Source organism: Apodemus sylvaticus, chromosome 15 (assembly GCF_947179515.1).
Source record: "Apodemus sylvaticus chromosome 15, mApoSyl1.1, whole genome shotgun sequence".
Lineage (NCBI taxonomy): Eukaryota > Metazoa > Chordata > Mammalia > Rodentia > Muridae > Apodemus > Apodemus sylvaticus.
Window position 1 is genome coordinate 55,916,626 of NC_067486.1, and position 21,140 is coordinate 55,937,765.

The 21,140-nt window shown below is 43.4% G+C and overlaps 1 protein-coding gene across 2 annotated transcripts in view; it reads left to right on the forward strand.

Moving 5' to 3' along the window:
* Sidt1 (SID1 transmembrane family member 1) overlaps positions 1 to 21,140 on the forward strand; it is a 97,676-nt gene that overhangs the window by 54,714 nt on the left and 21,822 nt on the right. For both annotated transcript variants that reach the window (XM_052158082.1, XM_052158081.1), the window contains exons 8-17: positions 79 to 150; positions 673 to 766; positions 7,457 to 7,500; positions 11,957 to 12,028; positions 13,800 to 13,945; positions 14,598 to 14,671; positions 15,885 to 15,951; positions 18,217 to 18,290; positions 19,224 to 19,347; positions 19,537 to 19,654. In XM_052158082.1, the coding sequence (XP_052014042.1) occupies positions 79 to 150; positions 673 to 766; positions 7,457 to 7,500; positions 11,957 to 12,028; positions 13,800 to 13,945; positions 14,598 to 14,671; positions 15,885 to 15,951; positions 18,217 to 18,290; positions 19,224 to 19,347; positions 19,537 to 19,654 (885 nt within the window). The remainder of the gene's footprint in view (positions 1 to 78; positions 151 to 672; positions 767 to 7,456; positions 7,501 to 11,956; positions 12,029 to 13,799; positions 13,946 to 14,597; positions 14,672 to 15,884; positions 15,952 to 18,216; positions 18,291 to 19,223; positions 19,348 to 19,536; positions 19,655 to 21,140) is intronic.

Here is a 21,140-nt window from a genome sequence, read left to right on the forward strand (position 1 = left end):
TGGCCCATTGTGTTCTGTGTCTTGTTTGTTTATATGTTATTATTTTGTTTTTGTTTGTTTGTTTGTTTTTTTAACCAGAAAATGAAAACCAGACCTGGAATCTACAACGATCAAAGAACCTGAAAGTGACCATTGTCCCATCCATCAAAGGTTGGTTTTGGCTCTGGAGTGTGGTGGAGAGTCCTCTGTGGGGAGACCTATCATGTCATTAAATACTAATGTCTCCCTTCCAAGGGGAGCCATCATAAAAATACTAAAGTACATTAATCTACAGATAGGAATAGATCTTCTCGAAGGGAATCAGGCTGGGGTGCGTTTGGCGGTAGTGTGCTTGCCTAACTTGTATGAGGTCCAGCAGCACAAACGAGGCGGTGGAGGGAATAAGGAAGGAGAACTAGAGATAAGGAAGGGGGAGGAGGAAGAAGAAGAGGGGAGGGGAAGAGAAATAACAGAAAAGGGGGATGGAGGCGGAGAGGAGGAGGAGACTCAATTCTAGAGTTGTAGACAGTGATCTTCTCAGGTCATCACTACGCAGCCACTCACGGGTAGCATCCCAGTGGCCTCCCAGGGTTCTCAGCGCCAGTGACATTTCATTAGGATGTCATGGATGTGACAGAGGCCGACCCCTTAACCGGCGCTGCCCCCAACACAGTCCTATTTCTCTCTCGGCAGAATCCGTGTATGTGAAATCTAGTCTTTTCAGCGTATTCGTTTTCTTGTCCTTCTACTTGGGATGCCTGCTCTTCATGCTTGTCCATTACGTGAGGTAGGTCCACCGGGTCTTCATCCTCTTAGCCTCTCTGTGTGATGTTGAGAGCATGGGCTTTGCAGAGCCCCGACTGGCCACTGAGTGCAGTCGGTCGGTCGGTCAGTCGGTCGTGGGCGAGCTGCTGCTTCTCCTGTGCTTGCTCTGCAGGTTTCTCTTAGGTGGAATGAAAGAATATTTGGCTCACTTGCAGACTGGAAGTCAATGTCTCACATAACATGCTGGTAGAGGTTTCATTGTGAAACCACAACAGTAAGGCAACTTGTCTGTGTTTATACCTGAGAATACTCTCTGTAAATCCCGCAGACTGAAGGGCATCGCCAGCTGTTTCCAGCATGGAGCCTAGAAACAAACTGAAGCATTCTGTGGAAAAGTAAATTGAATGCCTAGAGTAAATCTTGAGGTAGAGTCCACAGCTGGAGTGATGTGCTTTGATTCATATTACCAGGTGCACCAATCTCCCAGTAAAATGTTCCTTCGGGGGGAAGGGAACACTAACCTTGCTGTAATTCCAGCAAGGAAATTTCCCTGCCTAAGAATTTTGGAGCGTCTCCCACCCTCCACCCCCACCCCCACCCCCACCCCCATGGTTTTAAACATAAATAAATAAATAAAATTTTATAACGCTCTCTGCTTCTCTCTGCGGGGTTGAGCTTTGAGAATTCTGGTTTTGTTGTGCTTTCTGAGAAACATCTACAAAAGGATGACAAGAGGCTTACATCTTAAACATGAGAAAAAAATCTACATACAGCCAAGAGTTATGAGAGCAGAGCCTTAGGTAAGCTACACACCGACGGAGAGGTGCTGCTTCCTTAGCATAACAAAGGCCCATTTCTCAGTCAGGAAACAGCTCTTTTCTACACTCTTATAAAAAAAGTTGAAATATTATCTTCAACCAGCTCTCCACCTGGGATGTGCCTGTAATCCCAGCACTCGGGGTGTGGGTGGGGTGGGAGGTGGGAGAATTGGGAGGAGGATTGGCAAGTTTAAAGTCTATAGGAACTGCATAGAGAGTTCAAGGCCAGCCTGAGCTGCCAAGTGGAGAGCTTGTCCCAGAAAACCTAGGGCTGAGGGTGTGACTCTGTGGAAAGCGCTTCCCTAGTGCGTGCAAGTCTTGGATCTGAACCTCAGCAAAACTAAAAAATAAATAAATAAATAAAAGCGATCTCCAATTCAAGATCAGCCTGGGCTACAGAATGATTCCAGTCCAGCCTGGGCAACTTAGGGTCTGCCTCAGAACAAAAAGCAAACAGTGGGCCTCGATACAGCCCCATGGCAGAGAACTTGCCTAGCATGTATGAGCCCCCAACAACACATTAAATAAATAAATAACCCTTGCTCTGCAGGTTTATCTGTGTAGGCAAGCATTAAATTTGAAGAATTTGATTTTTTCACTCTGTAGAAATAATGAAGGTAAAATCTATAACAACCTCAAATGACATTCAAAGGGCACAAGAAAATATTTACATACATATAGATGAGTGAGTGCTATAAATTAACATACATGTAGATGAACATGTGCTATAAATTAATATATATGTAGATGAGTGGGTGCTGTAAATTAACATACATGTAGATGAGTTCATGCTATAAACTGACATACATGTAGATGACCTAGTGCTCTAAATTAATATATATGTAGATGAGTATGTGCTATACATTTGGGAAAGGAGAGCCTAAGAGAGCTCAAGCCAGGCTTATTGGTGTAGACACTGGGGTGACAGAAACAAGAGGCTTGTGAATTCCTGGAAGTCTAGGCTACTGGGTGAAATCCGTTCTGAGAGATAGAAAATAAGAATGAAGAAAGACAGGGAGACAGACAGACAGAGATGCTGACAAGTGGATCAAGGTAAAGGATCTATCAATAGATTTTCTACATCCTATTTTTCTTTTCATCCTTGAAACATCTTTGCAAATTGAAATTTACTTTAAAATACAAGGTGAAAAACAGACCTTGACGTGGGGGTTCCCAGCTCAGCACCCTGGAGTTGGAACCAGGAAGACAGGGAATTCAAAGTCACGCATCCTTGGCTACATAGGGAGTCAGAGGCATAATTAGCTACACAAAGATCCTGACTTTCAAAAAAAAGTGCTAAAACAGAAGTGTAGGATACAGGCAAATAGCATGCCTGGGAAGAATATACATGAAGGACCACCAGCTTGCTGTATTATTAATTAATTAATTAATTACAGTTATTAATGTGTAAAATATAGCTGTATGCCTGCTATATGCCTGCGCTAAGCCCTGAAGAGATTGTCTTGTCTCATGCCCTGAGCCACTATTATTGAGTTACTGTGATTGTCACTATGCAGAAGGCTAAAGTACAGAGGGGATAAGCAATTTGATCAAGGAGTCACTCCCAATACCTAAAGGAGCTAGGATTTAAACTCAGGCAGACCGGCTCAAGAGCCTAAAGTCGTCACCAGGCTTTACTTGTGTCCTGAGTGGTTGTAGGGTGTCTACCAGAGATGACCAATCAGACATGGGTTAAGCCAATAGAAAGTCTTTATTGGCCAGCAACTACACTGGGTGTTCCAATCCCAGTGTACCACTGAGCCTTTCTCAGGATGAGCTTTTAAACACACACACACACACACACACACACACACACACACACACAAAAAAAAAAAAAAAAGATGTTCTGGGCTGACAAACTTCATTCAATAAGACCAAAAGCAAAACTACAGAAACTAAAATCCAAGGTTAGCACATTTCAAGACTTCCCCAGAACCATATGGACTTTGATGGGTTAGATATTTTGGCTGGTGGGGCTGTCTAAATGCTGACTTACAGCCTGAATGACACTTCCATCTTGGAATCAGTTGTGCTAAGGTCTGGGGTCCTGTTACAATAGAGGCCTGTGAGAAATGACCGTCCTGAGCCAACAGAGTGTGATCCCCAGCGTACCTGAGCAAGGCTATGACTCTATAGGAGCCACAAAGTTTCCTGTTTTGCCTCAGATAAGCTTCAGAGTCTCGATGAAGAGTCTTCTGCTCCTTAGCAGTGCTTTTCCTTCCTATGTTTTAGGTTCAGAAAGCAGGATGATTTCTCTTTAGTCAGCCAATAGGCACCATCCACACCCAAAGTGACAAAACACCTGAACTAATGTCTAGCTGCTTGTCACCATCTCTAAAGCTGTCAATTCTGCAGCTGAGGTCAGCAGAGAGCTCAGATTCTGTTGAAAGTTTGTCGCCAATGACTTTGCTGCAGTCAAAGTGCCCAAACAGAGACGCTTTCCAAATATAGGCACACTGAAATAGAAACCCAGAGACAGAACCATTTGGCATTCTAAATAGGGGACTAGACTGAGGGAAAATGCTAATAGGCGGACTTCTTCACAGAACTGAGTGAAACAAAGTTTCCCATACAACTAAATAAAGCTCTCTGAGCTTAATGCTGTTTGCTTGACAAGTCCTTATATTTTGTTATTGATGTATATGGGATTTATAGTTTACAGTATGAGATCATGATAATAAACGCTTGTGACAGACATGGCCCCAGGTCTTGGGGAGCTAAGAGCTTCATGCTCTCCTGTCATAAAAATACCATTTCCTTCCCACTTCTATCTCCTGTCTCAGTGTGAATGTATTAATGTCTTCTACAATGGGTGCTCAGGCCTGGAGACTGAATATGTGTTCTCTTGTTCTGTTCAACAGCCCTGCCATTCATTAAGCCCAACAGTTCAATTCATCATATATCTTTGAGTCTTTTATCTATTACTACATTGTCATTTTTTAAAATAACCATATATATGGAAAGAGAAAAAGAGAGACAGATGAAAAGACACACATACATATACAGTATACAGTTGTCTCAGAAGATGATGGACCAATTAATGGTTCTATTTTTTTCTGGGACTGGGGAGATGGCTCAGCTCTTTTAATGGTTCTATTTTGATTGATGTCTCCAAATGGTACCTTTAGGAAATAGCTCCTTTAAGAAGAAAAACACAAACCATCAACTCATTTCTTGACAGTACACAATTTAGAGTCTTAGTTTCATCACATCTGGGCTCAGAAATCTCAGCTGGATGTGATCACAAAGTGTAACTTGCTGGCAGGCCCAAGAAACTGTCAATCCTAGCCTGGCCTCCTGGTCACTGATATTCTAGCAGGCCAGCCTGGGACTGTGGAGTCTCAGAGAGAACAGACACATCCAAGGCTCAAGCTGCAGGCTCAGAGGTTTTCCCCCTTTTCTCCTGGAGGATGAGCGAGTCCCGAGGCCAGCCAGGTTGCAGATTGATTGTCAAGGTGCACCTTGACAATCCAACCCAGTATAAGTCTCATCTGCTCCCTTTCAAATTTGCCAACTAAATGATATTTCCTGCCTCACCTTAGCTGTAGAAATCGCTTAACTCCTCTCATGGAAAATTGTAGCATGTTTGCTACAGCATTCAAGCCTGGGTAAAGTCCATTATATTCTTGGAGCCTAGATAATCACTTGCCCATCGCCATCACCAAATTTGATCAGAAAGACCTCTCCCTCCTTTTCTGGATGAGTCAGTCAGGCTGAATCTTAACTGTTCTCCTTAGTGATATGCTCTGTCACTCAACAAACACTTAGTTGTCATCTCCTGCATGTCCAGTCCTAACCCAGAGGTTGATGAACAAGAGTCTTCATACTCTATTACCACCTCGACCACAGAGGGAGAAACACGCACTCACATAAGCCATGGAGGAATTAACTCAGTGGTAAAGTTGAGAAGGGCTAGAGCAGCTCTGCTTTGGATTTGATTTGATTGACAGAGAGCCATTTGGAAGCACTGCTATCCAGCAGTATCAGGATCTAGTGGGGACAGTGACTTTGCATCCCTTTAAAGTGCTTGGTCCAGGGGTGTTGATTCACAGCTGCAGGACCACCACCACTAAATCTTGCATTTCAGAATAATCTCTTCACACCAAAATGAGACTACACAAGATCAAATACTTATTTTATTTTCAAATAAAACGATTTGAAATAAAAAACAATTCCATTTACAAAAGCACCTAAAAGAATAAACTACTAAGGAGCACATTTTAAAAATTAAGTGTTAGGGTTACGTATGCTGAAAATTGTAAAACAACTCTAATGAAATTAGAGGACACTTTCCTTTAAAAAAAGAAGAAGAAGAAGAAGAAGAAGAAGAAGAAGAAGAAGAAGAAGAAGAAGAAGAAGAAGAAGAAGAAGAAGAAGAAGAAAGCATCGCGTGTTCACAGGCTGTCCTACTTGTGGTTAAGCAATGTCTCATACAAGAGAATGACCATAAAAGGATGTCAGGTCTTAATCCTCAGAACTTGGGAATATATAACTTTGTGTCGCCAAGAGAAGTTTGCAGTTATAATACGGTTGTGAACAGGATCTTAGATTGTCAACAGAGGACTAACATAATCACAACTGTCTAATGAGGAAGCTGGGGAGATGGCTAAGAGGTTAAGAAGGATTCTAGCTCTTCCAGAGGACCTGAGTTTGATTCCCTGTTCCAGTTTCAGGAGGCTCACAACCACCTGTAACTCCAGCTTCAGGGGAATCTGGTGCCCTCTTCTGGCCTTTGGGGGCAGTGCATCCATGTGCACATACTTGCACACAAACACACATACATACACACAAACTAAATATTTTAATTTCATAAAAATGGGTAAAGGACTTAAACAGACACTTCTCCAGGGAAGATATATGGATGCCCAATAAGCACATGAACAGACGTTCATTGTTAACCCTTAGAAAAATGCAAATCCAAGCTGCAATGAGTTGCCAAACTCTAAAGATTGAACATAATAAAAAATTAAGAATAAAATGAGACTTGGAAGACATGTGGAAAAATGGGACTCCTCAGACTTGGCTGTGGGAATGTTCAACAGTGTTTGCTCTACAGCCTTTGTGGAAAGCAGTTTGGGAGAGTAAAACCTAGAGTGGCCTCATGCCTAGCAGCTCATGGCTAGATATATACACAAAAGTCATGAAGATAGATCTATAGAAAAACATGAACACAAGCGGTCACAGCAGTTATTAATACACATCAAAGAGGAACAATAAAAAGTACCCATAAAGGGAAAACAAATAAATGAAATGTTGTACACATACACAGGAATATTATTCAACCATAAAAATATTGATGGACTAACACATGTTACAATATAACTTTGAAAATAGAATGCTGTATCAAGGAAGCCAGTCAAAAAAGTTCATATGTACCATGATTTCATTTATGTAAACTATCAAGAGGAGGTAAATTTATAAAGGCAGAAGTTAGATTGGTGGTTCCCAAGCACCAGGGAAAAGGAGAGAAGGAAGCGTAATTGCTACAGATATACAGCTTCTTCAGAGGGGGCCATGAAAATGTTCTGAAATTAGATCCTGGTGGCAGATGCACAAGACTTTGGATATATTAAAACACACTGAATTATGTGCTTTAAAAGACACTTATTATGATGTAAGTTTATATCTGAAAATGAATGAGCGTTACTAAATAATGTACATGGCTGAGAAAAGAATTACTGAATCATTGGGTCAGTCTATGTTTGGTTCTCTGGGGAATCACCAAATTGTCTTCCAAAGTGACTATGCCATTTTAAATTCCTACCAGTAATTTCTCCAAGGGGCCATTTTAAAAGATTTTCAACAGAATGTAAAGGATAATACAAAATGCTGAATCTTAAGAGTATGTGTACATGTGTGTATACATATGTATTTGTGTGCTTGCTTGATTGCAGGTTTCAGAGGAAATCCATTGATGGAAGCTTTGGTTCCAGTGACGGTAAGAGAGTTCTTGGTTAATTCCCAATCTCTAATGGTGTTGCCTGGTGCAGCCACATCCTTTTTGGTACCTTTTGTCTCTTTTCTTTTTTCTACCTTGATTCTTATCCTAGAACCCTCTCATCTACAGACCTTCTACAGAAGGCAGAGCTAGAAAGTAACAATTTATAGTTGGTAACTCTTGAGATATGGATCCCACACGAAGACTCTGTACCCAGAATTCCTTTAATTATTCATAGAGCACTTGCAACCATTCATCTTTTCAGAAGTTGTCTCAGGCCTGGGATGGAACTGCTCACAGATACTGTTTGCATCTAGGGAGAGAGACTTTTTGCATCCCAAAGCTTGGGAATAGCAGCGATAATGTATTATGTCAACTTTTATGCAGTGCACTTTACCCAAATTGATATAAAAGCTGTGTGTGTTTTTTTAAGCATGTAAAAAGTCAAAATATTTGAGACTAGTAAGCACAATTTAAAAAATGTAGTAATTGAAGAATCCAGAGTAATTAGATAGCTAACCTGTTTCCCCTCTCTGAGAATTCACAAAAGATTTCAATTGTCTGATATTTTTATTAAAATTTAAAACCTCAAATGTGTCAGTTTGACAAAGCCCAGGTCACCATGAGCTCCTTTGCTGTTTGGGAAGGAGTGAGAATTGAAAACGCAGAGGAGATGGACCTCAGTTGAAGTCAGGTGTAGCCAGTGTTTAGTTCTGTGCTTTCTATACTTGAGTCCGCAGAATCCTGGAGAGATACCAACTCAACCCCCACCCAGCAAGATTTCCTCCCTTTGCCAGAAGGCTTGATAGTGTTTACATTTGTCTGCTTTAAGAGAAAGCTTGTCTGTTTTTCCAACTCTCCCTTCCCCAAGCACTTTGTTTTAATAGACATTCGATTGCCAATATAAAAGACTGAAAACAAAACCAGCAAAAAACACTACTCTCACTGTTGTTTATAAAATGCTTCAGTTCATTTGCCTGAAGCTCATCTTTTTTACCACACTCCCCAGGGTTTGCTATTTTATATATATATATATATATATATATATAATAAATTGAGCCCTTTAGCATTTGGGCCTAAATCCAGAAGTTAGATTTCATTGGGTGTCCTCTCAATGGAAGGTCTATAGTTTCTTCCACTGTATAAATGAGGTGATTTTGTGTTTTATAATCACTAAAGGAATTCCATGTTCAGAAGGGGCCCTCAAGCTTCAAAACATCCATCCACAGGGCTCAGGCTCAAAGCAGGCCATTGCTGAAAGTCAGGTACACTGAAAATAGCAAAGAGCTAGAGGCGCCTTCAGATGCCAGACAGAACTGAGTGGCCACAAGGACTGGAGGTGCACTCACTGTTTTTGTGTGGATCCACAGAGCAGTGACAATCGCTGCAGGCTATGCCTTAAACCCATTTCTAGACCAAAGGTTCCTACATTTGCAAATTGAAGAGGGTAGCCTTCAGAGTCAATGGCATATCGTATACTAGTCTGTCTCTCTGCTGACCCCTGAACTCAAGGAATACTGGGGAGATGGGACAAGGCTCACATTCTCATGACACAATGTCAGAGGAAAGCAACCCCCCCCCAAGATCTCCTCATGTTTTCTTGTAGACTGTATCATATGTCACTATACAGAGATAGTTTTGTGGCTGTGAGTGTCTCTCGGCTGGCAGAGTGCCAAGCTAGCTTGCTCCAAGCCCCAGGTTAAATCCTCAGCATCATATAAACAGGGTCAGTTGGCACATGCCTATAATCCTAGCACTTAGGAGGTAGAGGCAGGGGGGTCAGAAGTCTTCTAGATTATCCTCTAGACTACATTGTAGTTCAAGAACAGCCTGCAATGCATGAGATCCTGTTTCAAAAAGGGAGGCAAGTCAAGTAAATGTACTTTGAAAATTAATACTAAGTTCACTCTCTCTAAGACCATAATTTTTCCCAACATCAACATTATTGACATTACAAGATTCATAATTCTTAGTTATTCAGGATTCACCATATTGTGCTGGATTAAAGTTTCCTTGCAACAACTAAAATTGTCTTGGCCAGACCAGACATGGCCAGATACCTTCTTGGGGTAAAGCCAGCAGTGCATCAATTTCCATGCAGCAGCTGCTGGGCACAGGTTGAGGATGCCTAAAGAAAACAGGTGTTTTCTTCCGTTCAGGAAGTAGAAAGCAGGTGTGTGCTCTCTTCAAACAGCTTTGAAATGGGGTGGAGAATAAGGAACCTTTGTGCAAAGAGAAGGTATAGGCCAAGATGCCACCACCTCTGATGTCCCATGACCAAGAGTGAGCCAAGACCTAAGCAACCAAAACAAGAGTCAAAAAAAAAAACCAAACAAACAAAAAAAGTGGCACGCTCCAGGCAGCTGGAAGAGCCGCCTAGTGACCTTCAGGATTATGGAGCTGAGCCCAGTGAGATCAGCCAGGAGAGAGAGCCAGAGAGGAGTATGCTACCATGAGACACTCACAGGAGGACAATGAGGCTATAGAAATGTCTTTCTCGGTGCTGGAGAGATGGTTCAGCAGTTAAGAGCACTCACTGCTCTTCAAGAGGTCCTGAGTTCAATTTCCAACAACCACATGGCGGCTCACAACCATCTGTAATGGGGGTCCTATGCCGTCTTCTGGTGTGTCTGACAGCTACAGTATATTCATATAAATAAAATAAATGAATCTTTAATTTAAAAAAAAATGCCTTTCTCTCCTATCAGCAAAACCAAGGGTCTATGAGGAACAAAAATTCCATGGTGCTCAAAGCAACAGGAAACACTCTGAGGGCTGGGCTCCAAGCAAATGCTAAAAAAAACAGATTCTCAAAGGGCAAGAAATGCCATGAGATTTGACATATGTGCTGTCCACTCACTGGCAAGATGGACGCTTTGCTTGCATGAGGTCATTATTTTGCTGCACGTGTTTATGTGTGTGTGCATGTAATGTATTTTAAATATATACAATAAAAAATAAATTTTGCAAAAAGTGGGTGAGTTTTAGCAGACAGCAGTACAATGCGTCGCTCTCTATCCATTGTCTGCCCGGCTGGAGTAGCTTCTTGATCTCTCGGCACTTCTATTTTATCATCTTTAAAATGGTGACAGTAATAGCCTGGACCTCTTAGGGCAGCTGAAAAGACAAGAATGTCTGACACAATTTGTTCTCTTCAGTCTGAGGGAATGGCAGCATCAGTCACAGCAAGCAAAGCGGCAGGAGCCGTGGTGGCTCTGCTCATTGTGGTGCGTTTGGTCAGCAGGGGCAAGAGCATCCGCCAAAGGCTATGTTATCATGAAGCCAAAACTGACCCAAGTCAAAAGGAGACAGCCAAGCGTCTTCGCACAACTTTCTCTGTGCTCTGAATTTGATTCTCAACGTTTAAGAATCTAAAGCCACGCTGAAAATATACCTCAGCAATAGAGTGTTTCCCTCTCTCATGCAAGGCCTTCCATTTGATCCCCCAAACATCTGTATCCACCCCCACACCCCACACAATGTGTCTAAAGATAATCAAACTTTGTCTGCTTTGAACTTGGGCGTAAAGCATGCATGATGTTGAGGTCATGCTGTGTATTTAAGGGTTAGTCCATGGAAGGTCAGAGAGCTGAGCTCTCCAGGTAATAAATATGTCAAGCCCAGTAACAATGCCAGGAAGCATGCTTCCTGAAGGTCGAAGTCCCCATCCTTCAGGCCCTGGAACAGCCTTGCCTGCCAAGACAGCTACATTAGCTCCAAGGCTCACGGGGCAGCTGAGGCAGCTCTTAGAAAGTTCACCGACCGGAGGAAGGAAAAGGAGTGGTTTAGGCCTAGGTTTGTCTCCTGTCAGAAACTTTTGAATTTGGCATGTAGTTACTTTCTCCTGTATGGGAAAACAATAGGGACCCAGTGGGTTTGGAAAATAAAAACACAGACTAGAGCCTGGAGAGTTCAAAACTATGACTTTCTGAGAGTTCGTCAATGGGACAAAGCCTGAAACTGGGATAAAGGAGGTTCACTGTGACTAGGGAGTGTTCAGAGCATTTGTGTTTCATTTTTTACCTCCGTGGTACATTTAGCTTTTATATACCAATGAATTACATTTTCAGCAAAAAAAAAAAAATACTGAAATATATTAAGAACAAAGATGTTTCCAAATATTAGGGGTGTTCACTGAAAAATACTTCCCTACCACATCGTGTGACATGAGCTGTCTGGGGATGTGGCTGAATGGCAGAGAAATCGCATGCAGTATGAAAGGCCCTGGATTCAGTTCAAAAGACAGAACTGGGCGGGGCACACTATGATACAGGAAGAGGTGACAGGCTAGCCCTAAGCACCCACAGTGATGGATCCTGTATTAAAGTGGAAAGAGAGTCAGATTTAGAGATTGCCGCGTAGTGCCTCAGCTATTTCAAGCCAAGTTGTTTGACTTCAGCAGCAGAGGGTGAAAACATTTCCATCTTTTTTGTTGTTTGTTTTGTTTCTCCTGCAGGCTCTGGAAATATGGTGGCCTCCCATCCCATCGCTGCCAGTACGCCCGAAGGGAGCAATTATGGGGCAATAGGTACTTCCCACAATGAGTCCTTTGGTAGAACTCTTCCTTTCTTCTGCAGAGAGTATTGCTAAAGGTTCTCTGTGAGGCTGCTCTGTGATGGACGGGATGAACTGGCTGGATACTCTGGGATGTCCCGTCCAGCGTTCTCTATGCTTGTGTTGTTCTTGGACCTGATAGCTCCCCTTGGGCTGACCTTGCTACAGTGGTTGCCGTTAACTTCCAAAGTCCATTTGGGACTTAAAACTTTTTTATTAAGTTTTTTATTTTATTCATTTTTGTGGGGGGAGCATGTGGCCGGAAGACAGCTTGCAGGAGTTGAGTCTGTCCTTCCACGGTATGGGTCCCAGAGACTGAACTTAGATCAGCAGGTGTGGCAGCAAGCACCTTCTATGCACTGAGACATCTCCCCAGCCCCTTGGGTACTTAAACATCTTGTCTGCCTGCCTGCCTGCCTGCCTGCCTGTCTGCCTGCCTGCCTGCCTGCTGTCTATCTGTCTGTTGGTCTGCCTATCTCTATTTCTATCATATCTATCTATCTATCTATCTATCTATCTATCTATCTATCTATCTATCTATCTATTTTTCTATCTTTTATTTATGTGTTATTGTGCATGCCATGTGTGTATACACTGGACATATGTTGAGGTCAGGGGACAGTTTTTCTAAGCAAGTTCCCTCCTGCTGCTCTGTGGGATCTGAGGATCAAACTCAGGTCATCAGGTCTGCACACAAAGGTCTTCTACCCCCTTTGCTATCTTGCCAGCTCCCCGGGGAGCTGAGTTTAGGACTTGAAAGACTTGGCGCAGCCAGCACTATCAATGAACAGCTGCCTTCTTGGGTGTCCGTGGAGTTAGAGGATTCCCGGTGTGAGAAGACTGAGGCCGTGTGGCCAAGTGAGCATGGCTGTAGTTGAACAGTCCTTCACCCCAGCTAAGTTCACAATGAGCCTGGTCAAGGCCACCAAGTTATTTACTGGGCAAACCTACATATCATTAAGCAGTCTGAAAGGGACCGGGGTCCCCCACACCTGTCTTGTATGGCAGAAGTACACAGAACCCTGTGCTGCCATGATGGTTGTAGGCTCGTGAATGGTGCATGTTAAACACTCTGCAGAGAGGGGCTGTGGCCCCACCCTGTTATTCTATAACTTGGAGCACGTGGGCTCAGTGTAGGCTACTTATTTTTAGTTCTGTAAGAACAGGATTTAGAAAAAAAACATTTGAACAGAAGAAATAAGGCGGAAGGTTCATGCGCTCAAACTGCACAAATGCCATCTGCTCTAGAACATTCATGGGAACGGAAGAATCCTTCCTGAGAATGCTGTTCTCATTACGTAATGATAGAAAGGGCATGTGGGGGATTTCTCTGGATAATTATTCTATAAGAAATGCACAGCAGTTGGATTGGTATGTGTTTACCCACATGTGTAATCAAGGATATGAATAACTCTGCATGTATATTGCTATACACTGTTTGTATTTTAAAATATGAAACACGAGATACAAGAACAATGTTATTGCTGCATCCAGATATCTACAGAGAAGATCCTATTATATTCTTTACAGTAAACCCTAGAAACAGACAAACTAAATATAAAATAGGAGAAAAGAAAAAATGATATTCACTCGAGGAGGCAGCCCGGGTGCATGTCTTGTTGGTCAAGAGTTAATTTGGACGAACATGGTGCTTTCTAGAATGAGCAAGCACTGCACTTTCTGCAAAGAAGTGGTCTCTGTGAACCATTCCTGGCGTTTAAAGGCAGAGGAGTTTTCTGTTTCAGATGAGTCGAGTTCTAGTCCTAGAAGGCAGATGTCCTCTTCCGATGGCGGACAGCCATGCCACTCAGACACGGACAGCTCTGTGGAGGAGAGTGACTTCGACACTATGCCAGACATCGAAAGCGACAAAAACGTCATCCGGACCAAGGTACCAACACACCCTGACTACCGATGACGAAAGAGAAGAAAGATTGGTAGTAAAATAAGCCTTCCCAGTGCCTCCGTCTCCTTATTGTTTTCCTTGAAGGGAGGCCAAGTCTTCTAGAGGGTTTAGATGAAACACGGCTAGAGCCCAAGATGATAATCTCTTCATTAGAACCTTTCTTTGGGGTTGGGGGGGTGAAAAAGAACAGAGTATTCCATGTTCTCAGTACCCCAAGTGTCTGTGAACGGGGGAGCATAAGGGGACCTAGATGGAAGATGAGGTTCACCTCAGGGCTGTTCTGGAAAATCTCCCCATTTCTATACATACCATCCTTTGAGAGCAGAGCCCATGTCTTTCTGGAAAACTACAGACAGTAGTTTTCGACTCAGGAACTACAAAGTGAGCAGGTCTGAGAACTGAGCAGTCAATGTGGTACTTGACAGGGTTCTCACATCCGCCAAGGAGAGTGAGTGGCGGTGCTTTTATTACGGAGTCCTGAGAAAAGCAAAATTGATGGAGACAGCTTGATGAATCATGTTGACTCCCCCCCCCCCCCAGTGGGGAGTAAATTAGTGAACTTTCTAGAGTTCTCCTTTGTGTCCTACATAAGAAAAGCCAGGCTCAAGTTGGTGTTCTCTTCCCATTGATGCCCTAGATGTTCTTGTACCTGTCAGATCTGTCCAGGAAGGACCGGAGGATTGTCAGCAAAAAGTATAAGATTTATTTTTGGTAAGTAGGCGGCCGGCAAAGTCATGGTTTCCTTAAAACTGCTGACTTCTTGAAATCTATTTCTTTGTGTGTGTGTGTGTGTGTGTGTGTGTGTGTGTGTGTGTGTGTGTGTGTGTGTGTGTGTGTGCTGCACTGCTGGAGGCCAAACCCAGGGTCCCAAGCAGGATGGGGCGAGTCCTTTGCCGCTGAGCTACACTCTCAACCCCTAAACTCTTTCAACTTAATTTTTTATTCTTTGTAAAAAGCTACAGCTACTTGTATCACAAGGAGTTCATGTTTAATAAGGCATAGATACGGACGATGAGGCCTTCAATCTGAAATACAAAAGACCCGCAATGTGCCTGTGCCCATGGGCGTGTCCTTCCACCCAGTCGAGAGGCTGAGCTGCGGAGCAGAGGGCCTTCCTCTACCCAGAAAGTTCTGGACCAACTGTGGTCCCCTTTTGATATGCCCCTATATTCTCACTTTCTGAAGACTCCCCCTACATCTGGATGCAGACATTAGAATGAAGCCAGGAACAAGGGTGCCAGTGGAATTTCATAGCTGAACTGCCATCTTGGAATTAAGTTTTGTTTAAGAGCCTCTACGAGGTATCTCTCGCTTGTTACTAAAATTCTAAGCACATTTAACCTAACGGTGTACTACGGGGATGAGATGGTTATATATGAAGTTGATTTTAGACTGCTTTACAAATGATTGTACAAAGAAGAAAGGAGGAGGAGGAGCAGAAGGAGGAGGATTTCAATTCCTTAAGTGCCCATTGGTGAATTTTAAATGCATCATTTCAGGTCAGGCATAGCAGTATTGTCTGTAACCGCAGCTCTTGAAATCATCCCAGGTTCAAGACCAGCTTTGTTCACATAGCAAGTTCTAGGCCAGTTGAGGCTACAAAGCTAGACTCTGTCTCCAGTAAATTAAACAAATGAATGACTTAATGATTTCGATTATCTGTGCAAGGATTCTGCTATAATGAAACCAATAGCAGTAACCTAAGTTTGTTCATTTCCTTCTGTCGCCTCTGGTCAAAATTCTGTCTACTAAACGTTCAGAGGCACAGGAAAAGAGGCAGACTGGAGAAACAGGGACTATGCAATCAGTTCCTAGTTGCTTTTGCAAACTAACAGTGGAGTTGTGAGGTGGAAGTATTCTTTAAAAGCTGAGCGGAGTCCACCATTACGTTGGAAGTCACTGTTTCTGGTTCCTTCTGTCGTAGGAACATCATCACCATCGCTGTGTTTTATGCGCTGCCTGTGATGCAACTCGTGATCACCTACCAGACGGTAAGGGCTGCCCTGCCTGGACGCCCAGCTTGCATCGACAGGAAGTCATGGCTCTGGCTTGCAGGGAAGAGTTCAGCTTGGGATCAGTTCGTGTGTGTGTGTGTGTGTGTGTGTGTGTGTGTGTGTGTGTGTGTGTGAAAGAGAGACAGAGACAGAGAGACACAGAGAGCCCGAGGAGGCTCGAGATATTGAGTCTCCTCTAAATGAAGTCATAGGCATTGGGAGTTGCCTGCCATGGTGCCGGGCATCAAACCAAGTCCTTTGGAAGAGCAGTTTGTGCTCTTAACTGCCGAGCCATCTCTTCAGTCCCAAGGACTATAATTTTGGTTGATGGTACTTTTATATAGGGTCTCTTTGCTTTGTAATTCTGGTTCTCCTGGGACTGGATATGTAAACCAGGCTGACTTCAAACTCATAGAGCTCCACCCGCCTCTGACTTCCAAGAGCTGGGTATGTGGAACCAGCATCCAAGAACTTTTTGTGTTTAACAATTCCCATTTTGGCACTAATTAGTCTTCTCCATTAACTACTTCATCTCTAAGATTGTTTCCATGTATTTCCCAATTGTTTTATCACAGAAGGACCTGGTACCTTATATTGTTTTGTTTACCAACATAGAATCAATCATCCAGCCGTAATGTCTACCGATGGCGTCATCATTTATCATGGAGTGTGTGATCATCAGGAGACAATGAATGGAGTAAATAAAGGTCTAGACTAATGGTCTAGGGCTGCAACTCATAGGGAGAGTGTTTGCCTAGAAAGCATGTGTAGGCATGCAACTATGTTCTATTGCAGCATCTCATAAATGGGTTTAACATGTCCATAATCCCAGCAATAGGAAAATGGAGGCCAGAGGATCAGAAGTTCGAGGTTTTCTCAGGTAGGGAATTCAAAACAAGTCTAGGCAATGTGAAACTGTCTCAAACAGTAACATAAAATAAAATCTCCAGACTGAAGAAAAGAAGCTGGATTATATTTTATTTTATAATTTATTTGCTCACTGGGGATACTCTGTGAAATTATAAACAGCTTTGCCAGAGGCTGGAGGGATGGCTATGCAGTTCAGAGCACGTGTTGCTCTGGCAGAGGACCTGGGTTCCCAGCGCCTGCATGACCAGTCACAACTGTTTGTAACTCGAGTTCCAGGGCCATCCAGAACCCTCTTCTGACCTCCAAGGGCATCAGGCACATACATGGTACACAGACATTGACATACAAACGAAACACTCACACACATAAATCTTTTTCAGACACTTAACAGTTTTGTGGAATTAACAACATATTAAACCAACAACAAAAAAATTTAAAAAGCGAGTGAACAAATTCATACTGAAACACCTTGAGAATGTCTGCTGTTCCTTCATAGAAACCCTGGGTCCCAGGCACTGAAGTAGAAGTTTAATTAGGGTCCAGATTTCTAAGTGGAAATTTCCTAGAAATTATGAGAGTTGAGAAGGCCAGTTTAGAATGACATGTGGATAAGCACATTTTATGCACTCACTGTCGCTTAATTTTTGCTAGGCATTAAAATCACATGGGGCGCTTTTAAACATCTCAGGGTCCAGGGTGGTACTGCACACCAAGTAGATCAGGGCCTCGGGAAGGAGAGTCATGCATAAGTATTGTTTCAGTCCTCTCTGATTTCTCTATATAGTCAAGCTTGTGATGTAGAATATTTAGTCCATTCATACTCATCACATAATCAGGACGAAGTCTCTATGAGGTTTGAACCCCAGTGTTTCTAGTCAACATTCTTTACTTACATGGGGACCCTGTTAGGATTTAGGCAGGTTCTTGAAGGGGAAGGGACTAGATAAGGAAAATGAGATCCTCCCTCGCTGACTGCTTGGTGGGGCACTCAGAAAATGGGCGTCTCCATTTCCTCCCAATGTTAATCTAGGGAACAGGATATAGCAAGACAAACCCATAGAAAGACAGACCCAAAAGGCAGGTCCCAGTGTTAGCATCCTTTCATAGTCTTTTTATCAAAAGAACAAAAGACCCATATGTTGTTGAGTTCCATCTTGAGGTTACCCAATAGATGGGATACTTTTATCTAAAGCACAGATGGCACCTGAATAGGGAGTGAGTGTGTGTTTGCTGGGTAACAGTGGCAGGTGGTGCCATATCTCCTGAGGAGGAGATGGGTTATACTTTAGCCACTTGCAGGACATCCCTGCAAGCCCTTCCTGTTCTTTGTAACTTTGGGCAGACTCCTACGATAGGGAGAAGTCACTTTTCTTCTTTCACTTGACTTTGTAGGTGGTGAATGTTACTGGAAACCAGGATATCTGTTACTACAACTTCCTCTGTGCTCACCCCTTGGGCGTCCTGAGGTAAATGCAGCCCTCTGGCTCCTTGTAAAAACCTTAGAGATTCTTTCTGTCTGATTTGGTTTAAGTTTGAATACACAACAACAACAACAACGTGGAAAACTACCCTGGTTAGGACAAAGAGGAATTTTGCCAGATGTTGAGAGAGGATCTGCCCCCTCCCAGACAATGTTTCTAAGAATGACCTGTAGAGGATTGGGCAGTGAGATTTTTAAAAGCCAGATCACCAGCTATAGGTGTCACATGCCCATGAATATGAGTTGGTGGCCAGATCTCATTTAGTACGTTAAATGACCTCACAAGGTAGGCATTATTAGTACCACAATTTTTAGATAAAGCTTCTAAGGCTTAGACAGGTACATATTTGCTTAGTTCTTGGTGCTGTCAGAGTTTGTCTGAAAGCCTGACTGTCCTAAAGGCACCAGAACTTGGTGAAAGAAAGTGTCTTCCTGAGAGATAAGAACATATATTCTCTCTACAGAACAGTACCAGCTTGATTTCCTGAGAATGAAGCCATGGTCTGTGGTATATATGAGCTTATACTGAAATCCACAGTTGGAGACTGAATATTGACTCACTGTGGGTCCATCTGTGAGGGTCACAGGGAGAGCTAATATAAAATGCTCATTCGTCTCTGGACCAGGTCTTTCTCAGGCTTATACTTTGCCAGGGCCATGAGGACAAGAGATGATCAGGCGGGTGTTAGAGATGCTAAGCAGAAATCCCAGAGAAGACAGATGTTACGCTAACCCAAGTGAGCATCTTCAAATCAAGGAGTTAGATCAAAGAGGCTTTCCGGTGTCCGTCCGTCCAACCCTGAAGTCTAGGAAAGTGTTAGTACAGAAAGACATCAAATAAGGAGTTTACCCTCCCACTTTTGCATTCATTCTGAGCCCCCATGATGACGTCACACTCATGTCTCCCTCATCCCTATAGCGCCTTCAATAATATTCTCAGTAACCTGGGCCACGTACTCCTGGGCTTCCTCTTCCTGCTGATAGTGCTGCGCCGGGACCTTCTCCACCGAAGAGCCCTGGAAGCTAAAGACATCTTTGCGATGGTGAGGAGAGAGTGGGACATGAGCCGGGAAGTGCTTCCTCGTAGCCGGCAAAGGGGAGGGATGTCTAGCTTGATGGTGTGATGGTGAACTGTGTGTAGAGCCACTCGAGGCCACCATTGAGTCCTCCCGACTCTGGATGTGTGTCTGGCGAGTGTCTTTCTATTAACAATCCTTTCTCCCTTTCTTCAGGAGTATGGTATTCCCAAACACTTTGGTCTCTTCTACGCCATGGGAATCGCGTTGATGATGGAAGGCGTGCTCAGTGCTTGTTACCATGTCTGCCCTAATTACTCCAACTTCCAGTTCGGTAATTAGAACCTACGTTGGTGACACAGATTTGAGTTACAGGTGTCTTATCGTGGAGCCCTTCAAAGCCATCAAATTGATACTTGTAAGAACGTAAGGGAGTTTGGGGTGAGCTAAAGCGACCTGAGTGTACCGTGTCACTGAGCAAGGCTCCTGCCTGTTATATATTTGTTCTCTTTGACCAACACTGAATCTGGAAAACACTCTGCACTGCATGCTGATGTCATGACCAGACGCTGTGTCAGGGGCCAAGCTAAGCAGCACTGCCTTTCAGACTTCCAACCAACATAACTTACCTACTTAAGCAGTTAGCCTGTTCTGGGGTGAAAGTAATGGGAAACTCGATTAAGAGTGAACTGAATGATAAGACTGTCAAACTATCAGACAGCTCGCTGTCCGGAAGGCAGGGGAGGAACGCCTTTGCAGCTGGCTTACCCCATGACTCTGACTCTCTGGGTGACCTTTCACATGTCCCTAGCCTATGTGTTGGCTTTCTCCCTAAGATAACTTCTCCCATGCTGGAAAAGGTGTCCATAATAGATTTTCGCTTCTCCTTAGGTCTTAGGTCTCCTTCTCCTGGTTCAGAGCAGGTTCAAGATGTCCTGGAGGAACTTACAGCAAGGAAAAATCTTCAGAAGAAGCCTCAGGATAGTGTTCCCTCAGACCTCAGTAGCTCCAACAGTAATAGTACATTCCTGAACCATTCCCTAGATGCTGGTGAGCTCAGGTCTAGGTTGCTACAACTATCAGCAAGGAAAAATGGATTAACTTTGGACTAATCAGATCTATCCCTTCCAAGATCAGGGTTAGCTTTCCTGAAGCCAAGAAGCGAAAAGGGTGTTATGAATTGAAAAGATGGTAGATACCAATTTAGCATTAAAATGTAGCATAAGGGTGAAGAACGGGAGTGGTGGGCTCTGCCTGTAAACCACACTCCCAGAAGCAGAGCCCAGAGGATCTCTAGACTGCATACAGTGAGACCCATCTAAGAGACACGACGGTAAGATAAAAATGAGGAAAGTAAGACCTGTACACGGCCACCCACATTCAAAGATAATGGTTTCATTTGGTTGGTTTGGATTGGTTTTTTCAAGGCAGGATTTGACTGTACAGCTCTGGCTGTCCTGGAACTCACTGTCTAGACCAGGCTGGCCTTAAACTCACAGAGATTTGCCGATCTCTTCCTCCTGGGTGCTGGGGTTTAAAGTATGCAACACGATCACACGCCACAATAGGTCAGACTTAACCGCCTGGCTTGTGCACCCTCTGTTTTCTGTTTAACAAGTTTCTCTCCAGAGTGTTCCCACCAGGGCTAGCTCTGATAGCCTTTATTCCCCACATCAGTGTTAGCACTCGCTACTGTCGGGCATTTAAATATTTCGCTGAAGTATTGAGTCGGATGAGCATCCCGTTGTTGTTTTGCTTCCTGTCTCCAGAACTGTAGAACAGCTGGGCTGCATTTAATGGGTAGCTATTTTCCATTAGTG